The sequence below is a fragment of the Mustela nigripes genome, chromosome 6, assembly GCF_022355385.1.
Source record: "Mustela nigripes isolate SB6536 chromosome 6, MUSNIG.SB6536, whole genome shotgun sequence".
Lineage (NCBI taxonomy): Eukaryota > Metazoa > Chordata > Mammalia > Carnivora > Mustelidae > Mustela > Mustela nigripes.
Genome location: NC_081562.1, coordinates 9,371,584 through 9,389,823, shown reverse-complemented (window position 1 = coordinate 9,389,823; position 18,240 = coordinate 9,371,584). Strand labels below are relative to the sequence as shown.

The window sequence follows — 18,240 nt, the reverse complement described above, 5'->3', positions numbered from 1 at the left end:
TTTATTTATTTATTTATTTTTAAATTTTTATTTATTTATTTGACAGAGAGAAATCACAAGTAGACTGAGAGGCAGGCAGAGAGAGAGAGAGAGAGAGAGGGAAGCAGGCTCCCCTCCGAGCAGAGAGCCCGATGTGGGACTCGATCCCAGGACACTGAGATCATGACCTGAGCCGAAGGCAGCGGCCTAACCCACTGAGCCACCCAGGTGCCCCTATTTATTTATTTTTTAATTTGACAGAAAGAAATCACAAGTAGATGGAGAGGCAGGCAGAGAGAGAGAGAGAGAGGGAAGCAGGCTCCCTGCTGAGCAGAGAGCCCGTGCAGGGCCCAGATCTTGATGGTTTCTGAATACTATGTCAAAGAGTGAAGATTTCTAAACGCATGTTGAGCAGGAGAGTATGTACAGAAAAGGTAAGTCAGATGGCAGGACAGACATGGCCGAATATGTGGTGTTAGGTAATTGGACCTCTGCAGCTTTTCTCCTTGACCTTTGTCTCTACTCCTCCAGAGTGAGGAATGCAGTGCGTGCTGGTGAAGGGTGATGTGACTGGGAGCATTTTCTGGGAGCTCTAGATGGACAGGGCAACACTCATGATTGCCCCCTGGCAATCATGGACCTGAACAGGACCTGAAAGCATTTTGTTTTACCAGAAACAGGGAAGGTTGGATAGAACTTGGGGGTCTGGCAAGAATGGTAGGGTTAGCAGACTTCCTCTTAGGAACACTTGCAACAAGCCCTTCTCTAACCAGAAGATTTCCAGACTCAGTTGGCCATGTATTTGGAAACTCCTCAGCCCAACTGCTCCCTCTTTGTTCATTTGTTTTGCATTTTGCAAACATTAGAGGGCCTGATGGAGGAGAAGCACCCTCATGGGGCATCCGGGGAATGTTTGAGATACCCCCTGTCCTCAGGATGCCTGGGTATAGTAGGGGAGTAGATGCATCCAAAACACTGCTCTATAAGGGGTGGGATGTGGCGCACTGAGGGGCTTTCTAGAATGGCAAATACCTAGGTAAAGGTGTAAAGCTGAAGAAGTACAGGGAACATGGGGGGTGGCGACTGGGCTACTAACACTGGGACAAAACTGAGGAGGGGGTGTGGGATTCCTTTAAGGAATTGGAACCAGATGCTGCTGGGCTGGGGGAGCCATTCCAGAGCTTTGAGTTAGAAGTGAGAATGTCAGAATTGTGGCTGGATTAGGAGCTTAAGCTTGTGTGTATGGAGGTTGGGCTGCAGGGAACAGAGTCCAGGTGTTCTAGGAGAAGCTGGGGGTCTTGCAGGGATGAGGTAGAACAGACCCTGAAACAGGCTGGTGGCACTGGATTGGCAACAAGAGAGCAAGGACAAGGACGGAAGGGCGAGGCCTAAAGCTAGAATCAGCAGGACTGGAGGGATGAGCATTGAGCTGGGGTGACCGGGAGGGTGGTGGTGTCATCAGAAGGAAGGAAGGCAAGGGAGGAACTAGTCGGGCACAAGGAGGAATCCTTGCCAGAGGAGAAGGCTCTAGGTTTGGAATCCGAAGACCCAAGAGCTCACGCAGCCCCTTGGCTCTTTACCAACCCTGAGACCTCTGTGGGTTCTGTTTATCCCACTGCTAAATGGGAACAGTAATGCTTACTACTTAGGATTGCGGGGCGGGGGAGGTCTCAAATGCTTTGTTAGGGCTGTTAGTTTTTGTGCTGTTGTTTGCAAGGGGGGGTGGAGTGGTTGAGTTTAGATGCCAGGCTTCGAAGAGTTACCGTCCAGGCCACTGGAAATTCAGTCTGGAGCTCTGCAAAGAGGACAGTGCTAGAAATGAATGTTTCTGTGGTTTGCAAAACTACAGTTTGAACCGTAGAATGAGGTGCCCAAGGGAAATGTTTAGAGGCTAGAGAAAAGGGCCACTGACTAATTGCTAGAAAAGACTGGCATTTAGGGGATAGGAGCAGGAAGAGCAGCCAGAGGAAACCGAGAAGGAAGCAGAGGGTAGAGAGGTGAATCAGGAGAGTTCAGGCAATAGGCAAGCGGAGTGGGAGGGAAGTGCTTCAAGAAGCAAAGGTTACGGTAGGATAGCCAGCAGTGTCGAAGGCTGGAGGGGTCAAGAAAAGGGCATTAGATGAGCAGTTGGAGTCCGTTTAGATCTTGAAAACCAGTTTCTTCTGCAGTCATCAGAAATAATAGTCAGCAGGTGCAGTCACTTTTTTGAGATGCTTGGTGGGAAGAGGAGGAACCGGGGAGATGGTAGCTTAGTAGGCAGGGGCAAGGGAAGAGGGGGTGGGTTTCCTTTTTGTGGTTTAAGAACGAGCTCATTTCTAAGGGGAGGCATGGAGGGAGGGAAGAGAAGGTAAGAAAAGGTCCTGCAAGGTGTTCGGGAGACAGTAGAAGAGAAGAGAGGTTGGGGTCATGCTGCGGGGGTCAGCCTAGGGAAGCAGTGGAGGTGCTCTGTGAGACCCAGAGCCTGAGCCTGGAGGAGAAGCTGAGGGAGCAGTTGTGGAAATGGAATGACACCATGTGGAAGGCACCTTGCCGGGATCGCCTTACAGTAAGCACTCACGGGAGTGCCTGGGGATCGCCTTACAGTAAGCACTCACGGGAGTGCCTGGTCCGCTGGCTTTCCTTTGGACGCCCTTTGTCATCCTGAGCTCAGACTTCTTTCTTCAGCCGCTTGCTGGGTATGTCACCTGAGCTGCCTCCTTTAAAAAATCTGTCCCTAACTAAAATCATTCTGAAATCCTCTCCCCGTTTTTCTTTGACTCCTGTCCTCCTGATCTCTTACCTGGATTATTAGTATTATTTCCTAACTGGGCTCCCCCTTTCTGGTCTCTCGCTTGCCAGTGCACCCTTTATATTGCTGCTCCAGACATCTTTCTAACCCACAGCAATCTGGTCATGTTACTCCCCTGCCTAAACCCCCAAGGCTTCCCACTGCCTGGTACATACTGTGTTTTGCTGCTCTCTGACATCTCTGCTTAACAGCTCCCACCTCTTGTGTGGTCTCTCACCACGTGACATCCTTTTCCCCGACATACCGAGCTGCTTACTGGTCCCTGAATGTGCCGTGATCTGCCACGCTCCATGCTTCGTTCCTCTGCCTAGGGTGTTTTTACTCCTCTCTCTGTAGGTCCGTTTTCCATACTTAGAGACCCGGCTTGGAGTCAGCACCCTGCAAAGCTGTCCTCGGCTTCCCCAGGCAATGCCAGTTGCTCACGCTTTACATTCTTTTTGTATAGTTCTATAGTAAAGCACTTAAGCTGTATTACAATTAATTAATTTTCTGTCTCTCCTGCTGGGCTGGGAGCTCACCAAGGGCACCTGTATTCCCAGTACCCAGCATGAGGCTTGGCATAAAACCTCAGAGAGTCTTAGTGATTGCTATTTAATGAGCACCCTGCTTGAAAGGGAAGCCCATGGCACGATTATTTATTAACTCCATGTATGCCCAAGTTTTTGAAGTGTCTGGTAGAGAGAGCCATGTTCTTCTCCAGTGCCTGGGGTGGGGCCTTTGGTAGGGGTGGTTGACCGGCTGGCTTGTTGGCAGGCTGATGTCTGGGCTCTTGTCACCAGATGGGACTGAGTATGGGCTCAGTGAAGCCGACATGGAGGCCTCCTACGCCACGGTGAAGAGTATGGCGGAGCAGATAGAGGCTGATGTCATCCTCCTGCGGGAACGTCAAGAGGCTGGGGGCCGTGTGCGTGATTACCTGGTCCGGAAACGAGTAGGAGACAATGACTTCCTGGAGGTCAGGTGAGGAGGCCTCAGAACAGTTCAGGGGTTCTCTGCAGCCTGACCTTTGGTCTAGGGCTTCCAGAGAACGGTGCTGGAGCCTTCGGCGCCTGGCATACCAGCTTCACTCCTTCCCCTTCTGAGGCACGGAAGGAGTGTCCAGAGACGTGATCGTCCCATTTGCTATTTCCGTACTTGCCCATCCCTAAATATTTCCATTTGGTCAGAGTGGGAGGCTAGCTGTACATTTGTGGCCGTTGTGTGGGCTGCGTTTTCTTACCTGTCAGCCTGTAAGACTAAAAACCAGTGTCTTGGAGGAGAGCATTCTGTTCCTCTCTTGGTTCTTGGGCTCTTTTCTGGCAGCTTTGAAGAGGCTTGAGGAAGTTAAGAGAGAAAGGCATTGGGACAGGAGCCTAGTTCCTCCTGAATAATTCTTTCTGCTCTGGGTGTCCTTCCAGGGCCATCCCCAATGCGCTTAGCCATGAATGGGAGGAGCGGGAGCTGGAGGGGCTCAGGGGCAAGTCTGTCCTTAGAAATCCAGTTACTTGGGTTCATTTTTGCTCCGCTGCTGACTCTCACAAGGCCGTTTGGGTTCATGTACACGCAGGGTAGCAGTAGTAGGCAACGTGGATGCTGGCAAAAGCACACTTCTGGGGGTCCTGACACACGGGGAGCTGGACAATGGCCGAGGCTTTGCCCGCCAGAAGCTCTTCCGCCACAAACACGAGATTGAATCCGGTCGCACCAGCAGCGTGGGCAACGACATTCTGGGCTTTGACAGTGAAGGCAACGTGGTGAACAAGCCGGACAGCCACGGTGGCAGCCTGGAATGGACAAAGATTTGTGAGAAGTCCACTAAGGTGATTACCTTCATCGACTTGGCTGGCCACGAGAAATACCTGAAGACCACAGTCTTTGGCATGACGGGTCATCTGCCGGACTTCTGCATGCTCATGGTAAGCGTGAGGCGCTCCTGACGAGGGGAGGCTCCGTGGGCTGTTTGGGGGTGCTTATGCGCAAGTGTTAGAAATTGTGCTGTGACGGAGGCCTCTTGGTTTGGGGCTTTGACATTTTATAGGGATGCCCAGTCCTCTGAGCGCTATGACCTTCTCAAGGGCTGTACCTTGATCTCTCTTCCTGGTGCCATTTGCGGTCCTCTTTCATTTTCCAGAGAGGCACAGAGGAGGGTTTCTCGTGGGGCTGGCTTACTACCTTCAGAAACGTTTCTCCTGGGGTTAGGCTGCTCTGTGGAGGTGACACCAGGTGGCACTGCCCAGAGAAGGGGAGGCCTTGGAAGACATGGAGGAGAGCACAGACCGCAGTCAAGAGGGGCCGGGGAGGTGGCCTCTTTCAAAGCCTGGGAGGAGTGAAAGCCAGGCCAGGGTGCTTGTGGAGAGGCTGCTGAGTGCCTGGCACCGTGTTGGGCCTGGAGATACAGCAGTTGAGTCTAGTAAGATTTTCCAGCAGCTCATCCTGTAGTTCACCTGAGAAGGGGAGGGAGCGGAGGCTTCCATGTTGGATCATGCCGCAGAGCTTCCCTTCGGGTCCCACTCATCTTCTGTGGACAGAGAGTGGGAGTCTGGGGGGTCCACAGCCTTGCACGCAGCTTCACAGCTTTCACGGAGAGCACAAGTGAGCAAGTTTTTCCTTTGGCAAGTCCTTCTCCAAGCCTTTCCCCATTTCCCAGTTCCTCCAGCTGCCTGTATTAATAAGTGTAGTAAACACGGGCATCTGTTGAGAGCGGAGTTGATCAAGTTGCCCCACAAACACGGCTTCTCAGGCAAATTCTCCCCAGACTGGAGAGTAAGGAGGCCGAGCATATGTGCGAACGCTCTTGTCAGCGCTCTGCCCAAGGTTCCTGGGATCTCAGCACGATTTCATCTCCCATATCCTTGAGCATTTCAAGGGGCCACCACCAACTTGGCTAAGGAAAGCAGTTCTATGAGAAGGGATTTCAGAGGAGGAGCTGTAGGGTGTACTGGGGGCAGTTGTCGAGTTTGTATTAAGAAAGGTTCAGGAGCCAGTCTCAAATGAGCATTTTTCCAACTGAGCTATAGGGAACGAAGCCAATTAAAGGAAATACTTTCACCCTAGATGAAACGTTCTGTATTATCTGACTTTTAGGCAGTAATCCAAATATTAAACATTTTCTGTAGAAAACACTGAAATTATTATTGCCTCATGACAATCAATTTCCAGAGCGGGAAAAAAGCTTTAAAATATATAGACAACTGAGTGATAGAGACTTCTTTTATCCCAGTTGGGAAGAACAAAAGCAAGTCTGGGTTGGATAGGAAAGGTGTTTGGAAGAAACGAGAAGAATTAGAAGGCAGAGAGAGGAGGTATCTTGGTGTCGGCAGAAGGGAATATGCAAGGGACGTTGGTGTTGGAGGGATAGCAGCTCACCTGTGACTTGGGATCAAGTGAGAACATTACTTGAAAACCTTCTGGAATGTATTAAATACTATATAAATGTGTTAGGGCAACTTTAATTTTGTTTTTGTAACATTCATTCATGTGGTACATGTGGTATTCATGTGCTACAAAACAAAAAGATGCCAAGGGCTCATAGTGAAAAGGTTCCCTTCCTCCCTTGTCCAGTTTCCTCTCGGGGCAACCAGTATTTCCAGTTTCTTAGGTATTCCTCAAGAGATTTTGTAATCGTACCAGCAAATGAGGATATATTCTCTCCATCCAGCTTCAAAACCATCAGAAAAGTTGGAAGAATAATATGATAAATCCCATAGACCCCCCACTCAGATTCAGCAGTCACTAACGTTTGCTCTGTTCATCTTTCTATGTCTCAGATGCGTATGTTTATTTTTGTTTTGTCTATATAATCTATATAGATTATAGGAGTTGTGATTCTTGACCCCCAAATCCTTCAGCAGACAGCTCCAAAAATAAGAACTATCTCCTGCTGGTACAGCGGCCGGGAAGATGAACGAGAGTCCCCTAATATCTAGGCTGTACGTGCCTCCATGATCTCAGATGTTCCCCAGATGTCTTCCAGCTCTTCACAGCTGCTTTTTCTTTTTTTTTAAAGATTTTATTTATTTATTTATTTGACAGAGAGAGATCACAGGTAGGTAGAGAGACTGGCAGAGAGAGAGAGAGAGAGAGCGGGAAGCAGGCTCCCTGCTGAGCAGAGAGCCCGATGTGGGACTCGATCCCAGGACCCTGAGATCATGACCTGAGCCGAAGGCAGCGGCTTAACCCACTGAGCCACCCAGGCGCCCCACAGCTGCTTTTTCAAACAGTGATCCATTCTACACCCTTTTAATGGTAGCATGCTATACACCTTGCTTTTTTTTCCTCTCTTAAAAACATACCTTAGGGATTATCCCATGACAATAGATAACTGTTTCCTCTTTTTTGTCTGTATATTTTGTATAGCACATTTTGTACATTTTGTATGGCACACTTACACCCATGCCCGTGTTTAGCCAACCTTTATGGTGATATTTTATCTTTTTTTTTTTTAAGATTTTATTTATTTCTTCGACAGGCAGAGATCACAAGTAGTCAGAGAGGCAGGCAGAGAGAGGAGGAAGCAGGCTCCCCGCTGAGCAGAGAGCCCGATGTGAGTCTCGATCCCAGGACCCTGGGATCATGACCCGAGCCGAAGGCAGAGGCTTTAACCCACTGAGCCACCGGGGCGCCCCTATGGTGATATTTTAAAACATTTATTGTTCTGGGAGGGAATAGAGAGCTGCCATTGCCTAAGTATCTAAATCACGCTGGTCATGCACAGGACCTTTGACCTACGTTATGACACTTAAACCTCAGGAGACCCTCTAAAGGGGATGTTATTATTCCTCCATTTTACAGATGGGGAAACAGGGGGCCGGTGGTGTTAGACTGAATCTGCCTTGATGATGCTAGACAGTTGTTTCCCTGGACTGCCTGGGTTTGTCTTTTTTTTTATTGCTTCCAAGTCTTTTCAGATTTTGACAGGCCACATCATTAAATCAGAGGTTAAAGCCATCTGTACCCAGCCACACTTTCATCAACAGATCTTTTGTTTCTGGCCTAAGACTTCTGCTCCATGTGTCCTGTTCTGATGGAGGCCTCAGATGGGCCTCAGATGAGAGCTCTCTCTTAACCCAGCCTTCTCTGAGGCCCTGTGCCCACCCAGCATCAACTTGTCTCCCTTGTCCTGACCTTTCCTTCTGTGTTGGGGCAGGTGGGCAGCAATGCTGGCATCGTGGGGATGACCAAGGAACATCTGGGCTTGGCATTGGCACTCAATGTGCCTGTCTTTGTGGTGGTCACCAAGATTGACATGTGTCCTGCCAACATCCTGCAAGGTAAGTGAAGCCTGCGGCTAGTAGCAATCTCCGTTTGGGGCTGTCACCCACTGTGGCTCCTTGGTGGTGCTGCCAGGGCTTCCGCCCAAATCTTCTGCTTTTTTTATCTTGTGCTCAGACCTTGGTCTGAGTTTTCATCAAGCCAGAATTTTCTGCTTCCTCCCTTGTTTAGCTCTTGGTCTAAGCACCCTAGAATTATCCCCTGCTCTTTGTTCCTTCTGGTTCCAAATATAGGATCCTTGAGATTCCTAATCTGACATCTCTTTTCAGATGGTCCCAGGGCCAGGGTGTTGGGTTTTAAAATCTGAACGGGATATATACGGAGGCATTTGGGCAGAGGGTCTGATTGCCTTCTACCAGCAAATGTTTCAGAAAAGCCTCACATTTCTCCCTCATTCCTACAGATAGTAGAAGAGAAATGGAGAGGTGTCCTTTTGGAATGCCTCATAAGGGCTTCTGCAGATGTGTAAATATCCTAGAGATCCTTTGTCAGATGACTTTTTATCCAGGAAGCAGAGCATTCTGAGAATAACATTGCCTTTCCCATGGACCCGCTTTCTTACAGGATGTGGGTCTTTAAGAGACTCTGGAGAAATAGGACAGATTTCAGACTCGTAACCTTACCAGACAGGCCGTATCCGTGTTCCTTCTCCTCTAGCAAGCATGTGCCCACCCCAAGTTGATCCTCCTTTTGCTTCTCCAGGCATGGCATTTAACACTGGTCCGTCTGTCCCCTGCTTCTCTCAGCAAGGAGTGGACCAGTCTTGACCTGGAAACCTGGCCAGAGAGAAAGCTGTGTCCCCCTAATTGTGTTCCATTTCAACCTTTAAGAAACCCTGAAGCTGTTACAGCGCTTGCTGAAGTCTCCAGGCTGCCGGAAGATCCCTGTGTTGGTACAGAGCAAGGACGATGTGATCGTTACGGCCTCCAACTTCAGCTCTGAGAGGTAATGGGGTAGGGAGCACTCACTGCTGAGCAGGCAGAGATTGGTTGGAATAGAAGATTCTGGTCTCAGTATAAGCTCTCCCATGCTGGCAATGTTGCCTAGGAGCTGCATCAGGCAACCCAGATTCTGATGTGCTGGCCTTGCTGAAATTGGAATTCTGGCTTAGGCTTCAGTGTCTTTACGAGTGAAGTGGGAACAGTATTCCCTTCCCCACAGGGTCCTCGGAAGTGTTAGAAACGATGTGTATAAAGCACTTAGCACTGTGGCTGGCTGCCGTGTGATACATACACAGCCCTTGTTATAACTGTTATTATAATTTGTTATACTGTTGTCTCTCAGAAACTCTCTAATCACAGAGTAGCATTTGGCATTTATTCATTAGTGAATCCTTTGGTTCCATACATGTTTATTAGATGTTCTGTACTAAGGTCTTTGAGGCATTGAGGATTCAGAGTGGACTCAGGTATAATCCTTGTCCTCAAGGTGGTCACCTCCTTGGTCAGAGATACTCTTTTGATGATAGCGAACTTTGTTAAGTTTGTTCCTTTTCCCAGAGTCTTGGGGTGCTCTGGAGCCATCTGCCTCCTGGCTTGGTGGGTATGCAGCACCCGGAGCAGGCCGGCATTTTGGCCTGTGGCAGTGTCCCGGCGCTGCCTTCAGTACCGTCAAGCGGCCAGCAGAGGGGGTGCGTTTCCATTCATTCCTCTGCCTGTTCTGTGCAGGTGCTATTCTGGGAGCAGTGGGGAGTATTACAATTCCTGATCTTGAAGAGTGTGATTAACCTTGGATAGGAGACATAGAGGCTGTTGTGATGACTGATGGAAAATCAGGTGTAATTATGTGTAACAGAAATGCAAAAAGTGCTCCCTAGATCTGGGAGGAGTCAGGAGTGTCCATCAGAGAAGGATTTCCTGGAAAAATCTGCCTTGGAAATGGGCCCTGGAGGATTTGTTAGTTGGGTAAGAGGGAAGGAGTTGAGGCAGCAGGATCAGAATAAAGAAATACCTGGGAAGCAAAAAAGTACTAAGCTTTTGGGAGAGGAGAGGGTTCTCTGGTCTGCCTGGCAGACAGGAACTTGAGAGGAATAAACCTGCAGAAATGTTGGGAAGAGGAAATTTTGTCTGACTTCTTTGAAGTGGAAAGGCAGAACTAAGCCAATTTAAGAATTTTAAGATGTGTATGCTTCGGGCGCCTGGATGGCTCAGTTGGTTAAGCAACTGCCTTCAGCTCAGGTCGTGATCCTGGAGTCCCGGGATTGAGTCCCACATCAGGCTCCCTGCTCTGTGGAGAGTCTGCTTCTCCCTCTGACCTCCCCTCACATCCTCACGTGCGCGTGCTCTCTCTCTAATAAATAAATAAAATTAAAAAAAAAAAAAGAAAGAAAGAAAATGTGTGTGCTTTAGGAAGAAGAGGCAGCCATACGAACCCCAAATATAGCAGTGGTAGAGGGACAGAGACAAGGGGACAGATGTTAGAGATAAAACTGAATGAAAGAAGAAGGCCTTAGAGTGGTCTGGCCAGCAATTGGAAGGCTGGGGCAGGGAGTGGAGCCCAGGCCTGGGAGGCTGGTGAGGGGGCAGTGGGGCCCTTAGCCACCTCACATGTTCCAGAAGGTCTTCTGCTCCCACCCTGTCACACAGGAGCTGGCCACCTGAGCTCCTTTGTCTTTCTTCACCCTCCACTTAGGATGTGCCCGATATTCCAGATCTCCAACGTTACAGGTGAGAACCTTGATCTGCTGAAGATGTTCCTCAACCTCCTCTCCCCCCGCACCAGCTACCGGGAGGAAGAGCCTGCCGAGTTTCAGATCGATGACACCTACTCTGTGCCGGTGAGTAGCTTCTGGAGGACTGAATAGGGTAGGAGGCTGCGTGGGTGCTTCCCGCAGGGACATCACGGCAAGTAGGTCATGGGGAGGACCTAAGTGGGATCGATTGACTGGACCCTGGCCTTCTCTGCAGGGTGTGGGGACAGTGGTGTCGGGGACAACACTGAGAGGCCTGATCAAGCTGAATGACACACTGCTGCTTGGCCCAGATCCCCTGGGTAACTTCCTGTCCATTGCTGTCAAATCAATCCACCGCAAGCGCATGCCTGTTAAGGAGGTGCGAGGGGGCCAGACAGCCTCCTTTGCACTGAAGAAGGTGAGTGCCAAGAATACCAAGAACTGCCCTCGGATTCTTAACGTTAGACTCTGGGCCATTTCTAGTCATCCTGGCTGTTCCATATGGCGGGGATTACTGACCTCACTTTTATAGGTCAGAAAACTCAGGCTCAGAGAGTCCCAGTGACTTGCCCAGGAACACACAGCTAGTAAGTTCTAGAGCCAGGACTTGAGCCCAGGCCTGCCTGCCTTCTAAAAACTCTTTTCCTTCTCCTAGTGCCTGAGATAGGTGCTCCAAGCTCAGTGGTAAGATCAGAAAGACATCACCCTCCTGTGCAGATGGTCCCTCTAGGTAGGATCCTTGGAGTCCATGCCAAGTCCTCCTCCCAGTCAGTCCTCTGTCCCTCAGGAATTGGGGTAAGTGTTAGCTCTAGGGTCACCTACCTCCCTGCCAACCACATTAACCAGCAGAGTGGGACTTTCCTTATCCTCTCCAACAGTCAACATCATGCTCGCCCTGTCCCTTCCACTTGAACGCTTGCCTACCTCTGCCCTCTCACCACTGCTTAATTCTTACCCATCCTTCGAAACCTGGCTGAAGTGCCAGCTCCTGCCCAAAGCCTTTCCTGATCCTCAGTAGCGGTGTTTAGGCTTCCCACTCAGAACTCAGGTCGGCCCTGCATTATCCACCCTAGAAGGCCTGTGATCTAGTGCAGTAGGAGGTCAAGGCTGAGTTGGGGTGGTCTCCATTCCCAGAAAGAACTCCTGGTCCTCTGGGACCAGAGGAGAGAAGCCCTGGGCATTATTTGCCCCTGAGGTCTGGCATTCCCTCTTTCTTTCAGATCAAGCGCTCGTCCATCCGCAAGGGCATGGTGATGGTTTCCCCACGCTTGAATCCCCAAGCATCCTGGGAGTTTGAGGCCGAGATCCTTGTCCTCCACCACCCCACCACGATTAGCCCACGCTACCAGGCCATGGGTAGGTGTCGAAGGGCACTGTCAGCAGAGGCCCTCTGCTCTAGCTCTCCCAGCAGAGTACTGCAGCTACCCAAACCCCGAGCTTTCAGCTGCAGCCGAGAGTCGGTCTCCCTCTCCTGCCCGTAAGCTGCCGTGTTTATTCAGTTCTGCAGACATTAACCAAGTGCCGACTTGGCCGGGCTCTGGAGACCCAGTCTTGCCCCCAGAACCTCACTTTCATTCCTTCAGCAAACATCTTCAAAATGCTGCTGTGTTCCATGTGGTATTGCTAAGATGCTGGGGACACAGTGCTGGGCAGGGGATCTACCGTCAAGAAGCCGACAGTCTAGAGAAGGCACACATGTGAACAGAGTGCCCTGTATTCCTGAACCAGGACCGTGGGTCCCGGGACAGGGGCTAACTGGGTGTGTAGGGCAGGATCAGACCTGAGAGCGGACCTTCAACTCACTTGGCCACACGCGGCCCCCTGAAGCCTTTAGCGGACCACAGCTCCAGCATATTCTATATTCTCACTCCCGTCTCTCCTGCCCAGAGGCCACTGGGGAGCTCAGTGACCTCTATTGTGACCCCCTGGCTCTATCAGCTCTGTGGTGACTCCCTGGCTGTCTTGGCAGTGCACTGTGGGAGCATCAGGCAGACGGCCACCATTCTGAGCATGGACAAGGACTGTCTACGCACTGGGGACAAGGCCACTGTGCACTTCCGCTTCATTAAGACCCCTGAGTACCTGCACATAGACCAGCGGCTGGTGTTTCGAGAAGGCCGCACCAAGGCCGTGGGCACCATCACCAAGGTATGGCCAGGCAGTCCTCCTCGCCCAGCCCCAGGAAGCACTAGGTCATGGCAGTTGCAGACTGTGAGCACAACAGGGGAAGCCCTACAAAGTCCCCCTAACTGCCAGGGACAGAAGTGCTAGTTCCTGCCTTAGGAGAGTTGGAACAGTGCTGAAGTGTGGCCTCAGTGCCATTTTCTCTCTTTCCCCTGAAAGGTCTCCCTGGGCTTTGGTGGTGACCCTAGAGGAGAGCAGGTGGGGTTGAGGCCTGTCTGTCCTCATAGGAAACAGTGGTATCTGAACGTGGCTGTGGTCGGCCTCTGTGATGCCCCAGGTGCAGGCTCCAGTGGCCTGGCTGGGGTGCTACCCTTACAGCACTGGGTCAGGTCAGAGTGAATGTTGGACAGCAGGGGTGCCTAGGCGTGAGTTCCTTTGGGGCTTGAGCTGTTTGTGTGTCCTGGAGCCCACTTCATGCCCTCTGCAGACTTCACTCGTGGCTTTGGGTAGGGGCACTTGACAGAGTGATTTGACTCTTACTCCAAACAGTCTGTGTGAAATCTTGGTATCAGCCTTAGGGTGGCCTTACCTCCAGAACAGCTTTCCTCAGGCCCTTCCGTGCAGACCTAATCATGTCCCTGAAGGCCACTTGCTTCTGGGACTGACTGAGAGCGGCAGAAGCTTCCGGCACGTGCTGTAGTGCCCTTGGGGGTATGGCAGTCCCCCCTCCTGCTTTGAGATTGAACCTGGGTCACAAGGGAAGGCGCTGAATCAGTCCCTCCTGGTTAGGATCCCTGATAGCCACGCTCTAAATGTTTCTAGATGCCAAACATTCACTTGGTCTCTTTGGGAGGCCTGAAGTTAAAATTGCCGCAGACTCTTGTTATGGGCACAGTGGGAGAGATGCTCTGAGGAGTTTCAGCCAGCTTAGCAGGGAAGCCTCAAGGTCCTTCCAAGGCTCTGGGTGGGCCAGACTCGAGCCTAGGAGCTTGGCCACGTTGGGGATGGCCAAGATGCACAGGCTGTCAGTGGGCAGAGCCGCTGGGGCAGGCACTAGAATGGAGCGGGCTGGGCTGAGGCAGTGAGACTTCAGCGGGGGAAGGGGCTGCCCTGGGACACTGAATGGGGATGAAGACATCTCTCTAGCCCACCACCCCTGTCATGGCCCCCTTTCCATCCACCTTGCTCAGGACCAGTGGGGCCAGGGAGTGGGAAGTCCCCGGGGGCCAGGGCCTGGGGCCTGGGCAGCCGAGCCGATGCCACCGCCTGCAACTCCGGCCTCATCCTTAACTCCTCGCCTCCCGCAGCTCCTCCAGACCACCAACAACTCCCCGATGAATTCAAAGCCCCAGCAAATTAAAATGCAGTCAACAAAAAAGGGTCCCTTAACGAAACGAGAAGACGGAGGTCCCTCTGGAGGGCCGGCAGTAGGGGCGGCACCACCTGGAGATGAAGCTTGCTCTCTGGGGACTGTGCAGCCGGCTGTGTCCAGCAGTCTCCAGCCACAGGTGAGTGTGTGGCTCGGGCTGGGCTGGTCCCCTGACCACCTCGGGGTGAGAGTGGGAGGGTGACTAATACTCTGGTTGGTGGAGGTGACAGGACAGCTTCAGGCAGCCTGGGTCTCACTCCCACGTCTGCAGACATAGAAGGTGTCTCCCCCGACTCTCAGCACATAAGTGCCAAGTGAGCACTGTTTGTCTCTTAGGGCAGTATTTTCTGACCTTTGAGGTGTGGCCTGCATAAAGCTGATTTAGTCGGTCGTGATTAGCATTTGATAATGAAGCAATAGAAAATGTCTGGGTTTCCATCTCCCAAGAGCGAGTGCATGGTCTCCGTGTGGGACTAGGATGTGTGTGTGGCGGTCCAGAAGGTCGTCGGAAAGGTGCAGACGGTCCTCCTGGGTGGGCGTAGAGGAGGCCGTGGGCCCGTACTCGTGCGGCTCGCACTCAGCGCCTCCTGTTAGCTCTGTCCCCTGCTCTGTCCTGCTGCCCCCTCATATTGCTCCTTCCAGGGTCATCTCTCTCTGACCCCCATTTGGAGAAGGAAGCGCCTGTGTGGACCTGTCCTTTCTGTTCTCTCTCCCACATTGGGCCTTTCTCTTTCCACCTCTCCGCAGGGGCAGGTGGTGCTTCCTGCCGTCCTAGTGCTTCTTGCAGCGCCTCTGTCTCAGCCCACCATCATGTGCGCCCCGCTTGCTAGGAAGGCAGGCTGGGTGCTGGCTCCCATCTGACAGAGGGGGTGTGCCCGGCTCCAAGTCACATAGTAGATGACTGTTCAGGCTAGGCTGGGACCGTCCTTCCTGCTTGCTTTTCTCCTACCCCTTTTCCTGCGCCCCTGCCCCTCTGCTGTCCTACCCTGCTCCCAGTGGGCCACTACTTCTCAAGCTCCTTCTTTCTCCCTTTCAGCCCAAGCCCAGCAGCGGGGGCCGGCGACGGGGGGGCCAGCGGCACAAAGTGAAGTCCCAGGGGGCCTGCGTGACTCCTGCCAGCGGCTGCTGAAATCTCCCTGGCCCACCCCCACCACCCAAGGGATCCTTGTACTCGGGCCACTGGGCCAGAGCAGCTCTGACCACCACCCGCCCCCCCAGGCCACAGCTGGAGCCTCATCATTCCCCGCCCCCACCCCCATTTTCCAGGGGGGTTGTAATTTATAAGCTGAGGAAGGTGGCCAGACTTCCGGAGGACTGACCATCATCCAGCTTCCCCGCCTTCTTCCTTAACTCAGATTTTTTGTACATCTGGGCCCTTAGTTTTTATTCTTTTTATTATCTCTCTCTCTCTCTCTTTCTCTCTCTTTAGTGTGTGTGTATGTGCGTGTGTGTGTGCGCGTGTGCCCGTGTGTGCGTGCAGAAGGATGGTGGTGCGGAAGTGCAGCCGGTCAGGGCCCTGGCAGTCTTTCTCCTTTTTCCCTCTGTGGCTGGCCACCAGCCTCTAGGAGCTGGCTGCCTGCCCCTCTGTCCATCCATCTGTGTGTCTCTGTGACAACCTTTAGGGGCTTTCCGGAGCTAAAGAGCACCCTCCTCCCTGTGCTCACTCCTCTGCACCCAGGGCCCTCCACAAAGCCGGACTCAGGGCTTGAGGACTTCACAAGTTCTGCCAGAGCAGGGAGCCTTCCTTCTGGGACTGGGGGGCTTTTAACAGAATGGAGAGTGCTGGCCTCCTTTTCTCTCTTCTCCTTCCCCCTCTTCCATCCCCAAACAGGTAATGCCAAAAGCTCTTAAACTGTAGCCTCTAGATGTGTGGAGGAGAGAGGCACTTGGATTGTAGGACCCCTCCCTGCCCCTAACTCTGACCCTTGCCCTGACCCAAAGACAGCTGGTGGTTTTCCTTTCCCTATGGAGACAATCCTGTTTGCCTGGCCAGGCCAGGGCAACTCCCATTGTGTTGATTTTGAGCTGGAGGCTCTGGTCCTCGAACTTTATATGATAGGAATCTTCCTGGGCCTTGGGGCACTGATGACCTGGACTGGGTTTGGCTTGTTCTGGGTCCCGCTCACCAGCACCTCTTACTGGTGGGGGTGTGAGGGGTTCCGCTGAGACAGGCCAGGACTGGAACCCCTCCTTCCCCACTACAGCCCCGCCATGTTGCCCCATCATGGCTGCTACAGGAGCACAACAGGGAAGGGCCTGAGCCCCGTTTGGGGTGTGAGGGCAGGTAGGGGTAGTGAAAAAGGTTCTTCCAGGCCCAGCGCAGAGCATTAAAACCTCTGGAAGATTCACTTCCTGGGGTGGGATGGAGTGGGGATCACTCAGGCCAGTGAGGGCGTTGTGGGGCCCAGACCAGCCTGGCCTGAACTGTCCAGAAGCCCTAGGTTTAGGGTGGACTGGTGGGTGGAGATGTTCTTTCTAGCCAGGGCAGACACCAGCTGGCTGGGCCCTTCCTCAGCCTTGCCTCCCTCCCATTCCTAACCCTTCTCCATTCTTCCTGCTTCTGGACTGCTGGTCCCCTCACCTCCCCTCCTTCCAACTATTTCCAGTTACCACTGACCCATGGCCATGGACTGACCAGACCAGCACAAAAAATAAAAGTTTGTTTCAAGCTGATGGTGTCCTGTTCCCTGCCCAGGCCCTCCAGGTAGAGGTGCACCACCGGGAGCGCTGGCTGTGCCTGCCCCAGAGCCCCCCCTGCTGCGGTGCAGGGCAGGGGCAGGACGAGCCCAGCTTCTCTTAGGCCTGCATGGCTTCAGAACACAGGCCTCTGTGGCACATGTGTCACAGGCCAAGTTGCCAGTCTTCCCCGAACCTACTTCCTCATCTGGAGCGAGAGTTAAACAAAATGCCTGTGTGGTGGTGGTTGCGAGGATTCAGCAAGAGAGTGTGTGGCAAGGCTCAAGGCGTCAGCCTGTGGGAGGCGCCACTGACCCAGCCGCTGCTGCTTCCCTGGGGCCGTGGGCTATTGTGCAGGGAGAAAGGGGCTGTTGACCTGTCTCTGCTGGGTGTCTCCCTCACTTAGGCGCTTTGATTTTGAAGCCACCATCTAGGAGACTGGTGGCAGTCGGTTTTCCTAGTGAAGGCAGCTGAAGCTCAGAGCAGCGGGGCCGGCACCCCACCCACCCACCCCATCCGCGGTGTGTGGCAGCTCTGCCCCATGGCCTTTGGCCCCAGCCTTTGTGTGCTCTTTCATTCTTGCTTTTTGACTCTGGTTCTCCCTAGAGGGGCTGCTGCCCACTGGTGCCGTCGTACGAGGAAGGCTCCAGCACAGCGCACCCCTCTGCTCTTGGTCCCCGTGGCAGGTGCTGTGGAGTCTGTGTTTCCCCAGGATTTCACCGGGGTGGGACCTTGTTTGGTTTGAATTCTAAGAGTAACCACTTTCTTTACATTTGGAAACTGGTCTCCGCTCTGGCCTCTGCCCTCAGACATGCAGGTGGTTGGTCTGGATCTCGGGTCACCCCGCCTGCTAATGGGGGCTGACAATACAGCGTGTTACTCTGGTTCACTGGGACTCCACAGGTCCTCTAGGGGTCTCAGCCCTACCAACTCTCACTTTGGAACAAAACACCAGCCCTTTTGTAGCTGACAAAGAATAAAGTTGTTAATCATCTCAAATGGCCAGTCCTGACCCTTCTGTATGTACAGCTAGCATCTGTGGTTATCTTCAGTTCAGTTAGGACCCCTGTTCTGGCTTACAGGCCTCCCTGGCACAGAATAAGGGAACAGGAATAGGCCATGGTATGGGGGGTTTGGGGGTATGACAGACGGGGTGAGAGCTGTGCCTTGAGGGTCCGGAGGATTTGAACACGTGCAGATGCGCAGAGGGTACGCGTCCGGCCTGGAGCACACAAGCAGGGGCACTGAGCCTTGACTGTGTTCAGTCCCAGGCAGCCGTTTCGGGGAGCAGCTGGGGGATATCTCCTTTGTTGACTGTTCTAGATGCAGAGCAGGTGTTGAGTGAAGTAACAAAAATGGAGCGGTCACTGGAGTGAGCCATCG

The 18,240-nt window shown here is 52.5% G+C and overlaps 1 protein-coding gene across 1 annotated transcript in view; it reads left to right on the top strand.

Annotated features, from left to right (window-relative positions):
* The window catches only part of GTPBP1 (GTP binding protein 1), a 24,597-nt gene extending 6,741 nt beyond the window's left edge, over positions 1–17,856 (top strand). Inside the window, exons 3-12 of the mRNA XM_059401996.1 lie at positions 3,547–3,727; positions 4,314–4,662; positions 7,893–8,016; positions 8,848–8,962; positions 10,649–10,793; positions 10,924–11,106; positions 11,909–12,044; positions 12,658–12,836; positions 14,120–14,320; positions 15,218–17,856. Of these exons, the coding sequence (XP_059257979.1) occupies positions 3,547–3,727; positions 4,314–4,662; positions 7,893–8,016; positions 8,848–8,962; positions 10,649–10,793; positions 10,924–11,106; positions 11,909–12,044; positions 12,658–12,836; positions 14,120–14,320; positions 15,218–15,310 (1,706 nt within the window). The 3' untranslated portion in view covers positions 15,311–17,856. The remainder of the gene's footprint in view (positions 1–3,546; positions 3,728–4,313; positions 4,663–7,892; positions 8,017–8,847; positions 8,963–10,648; positions 10,794–10,923; positions 11,107–11,908; positions 12,045–12,657; positions 12,837–14,119; positions 14,321–15,217) is intronic.
* The last annotated feature ends 384 nt before the right edge of the window (positions 17,857–18,240 follow it).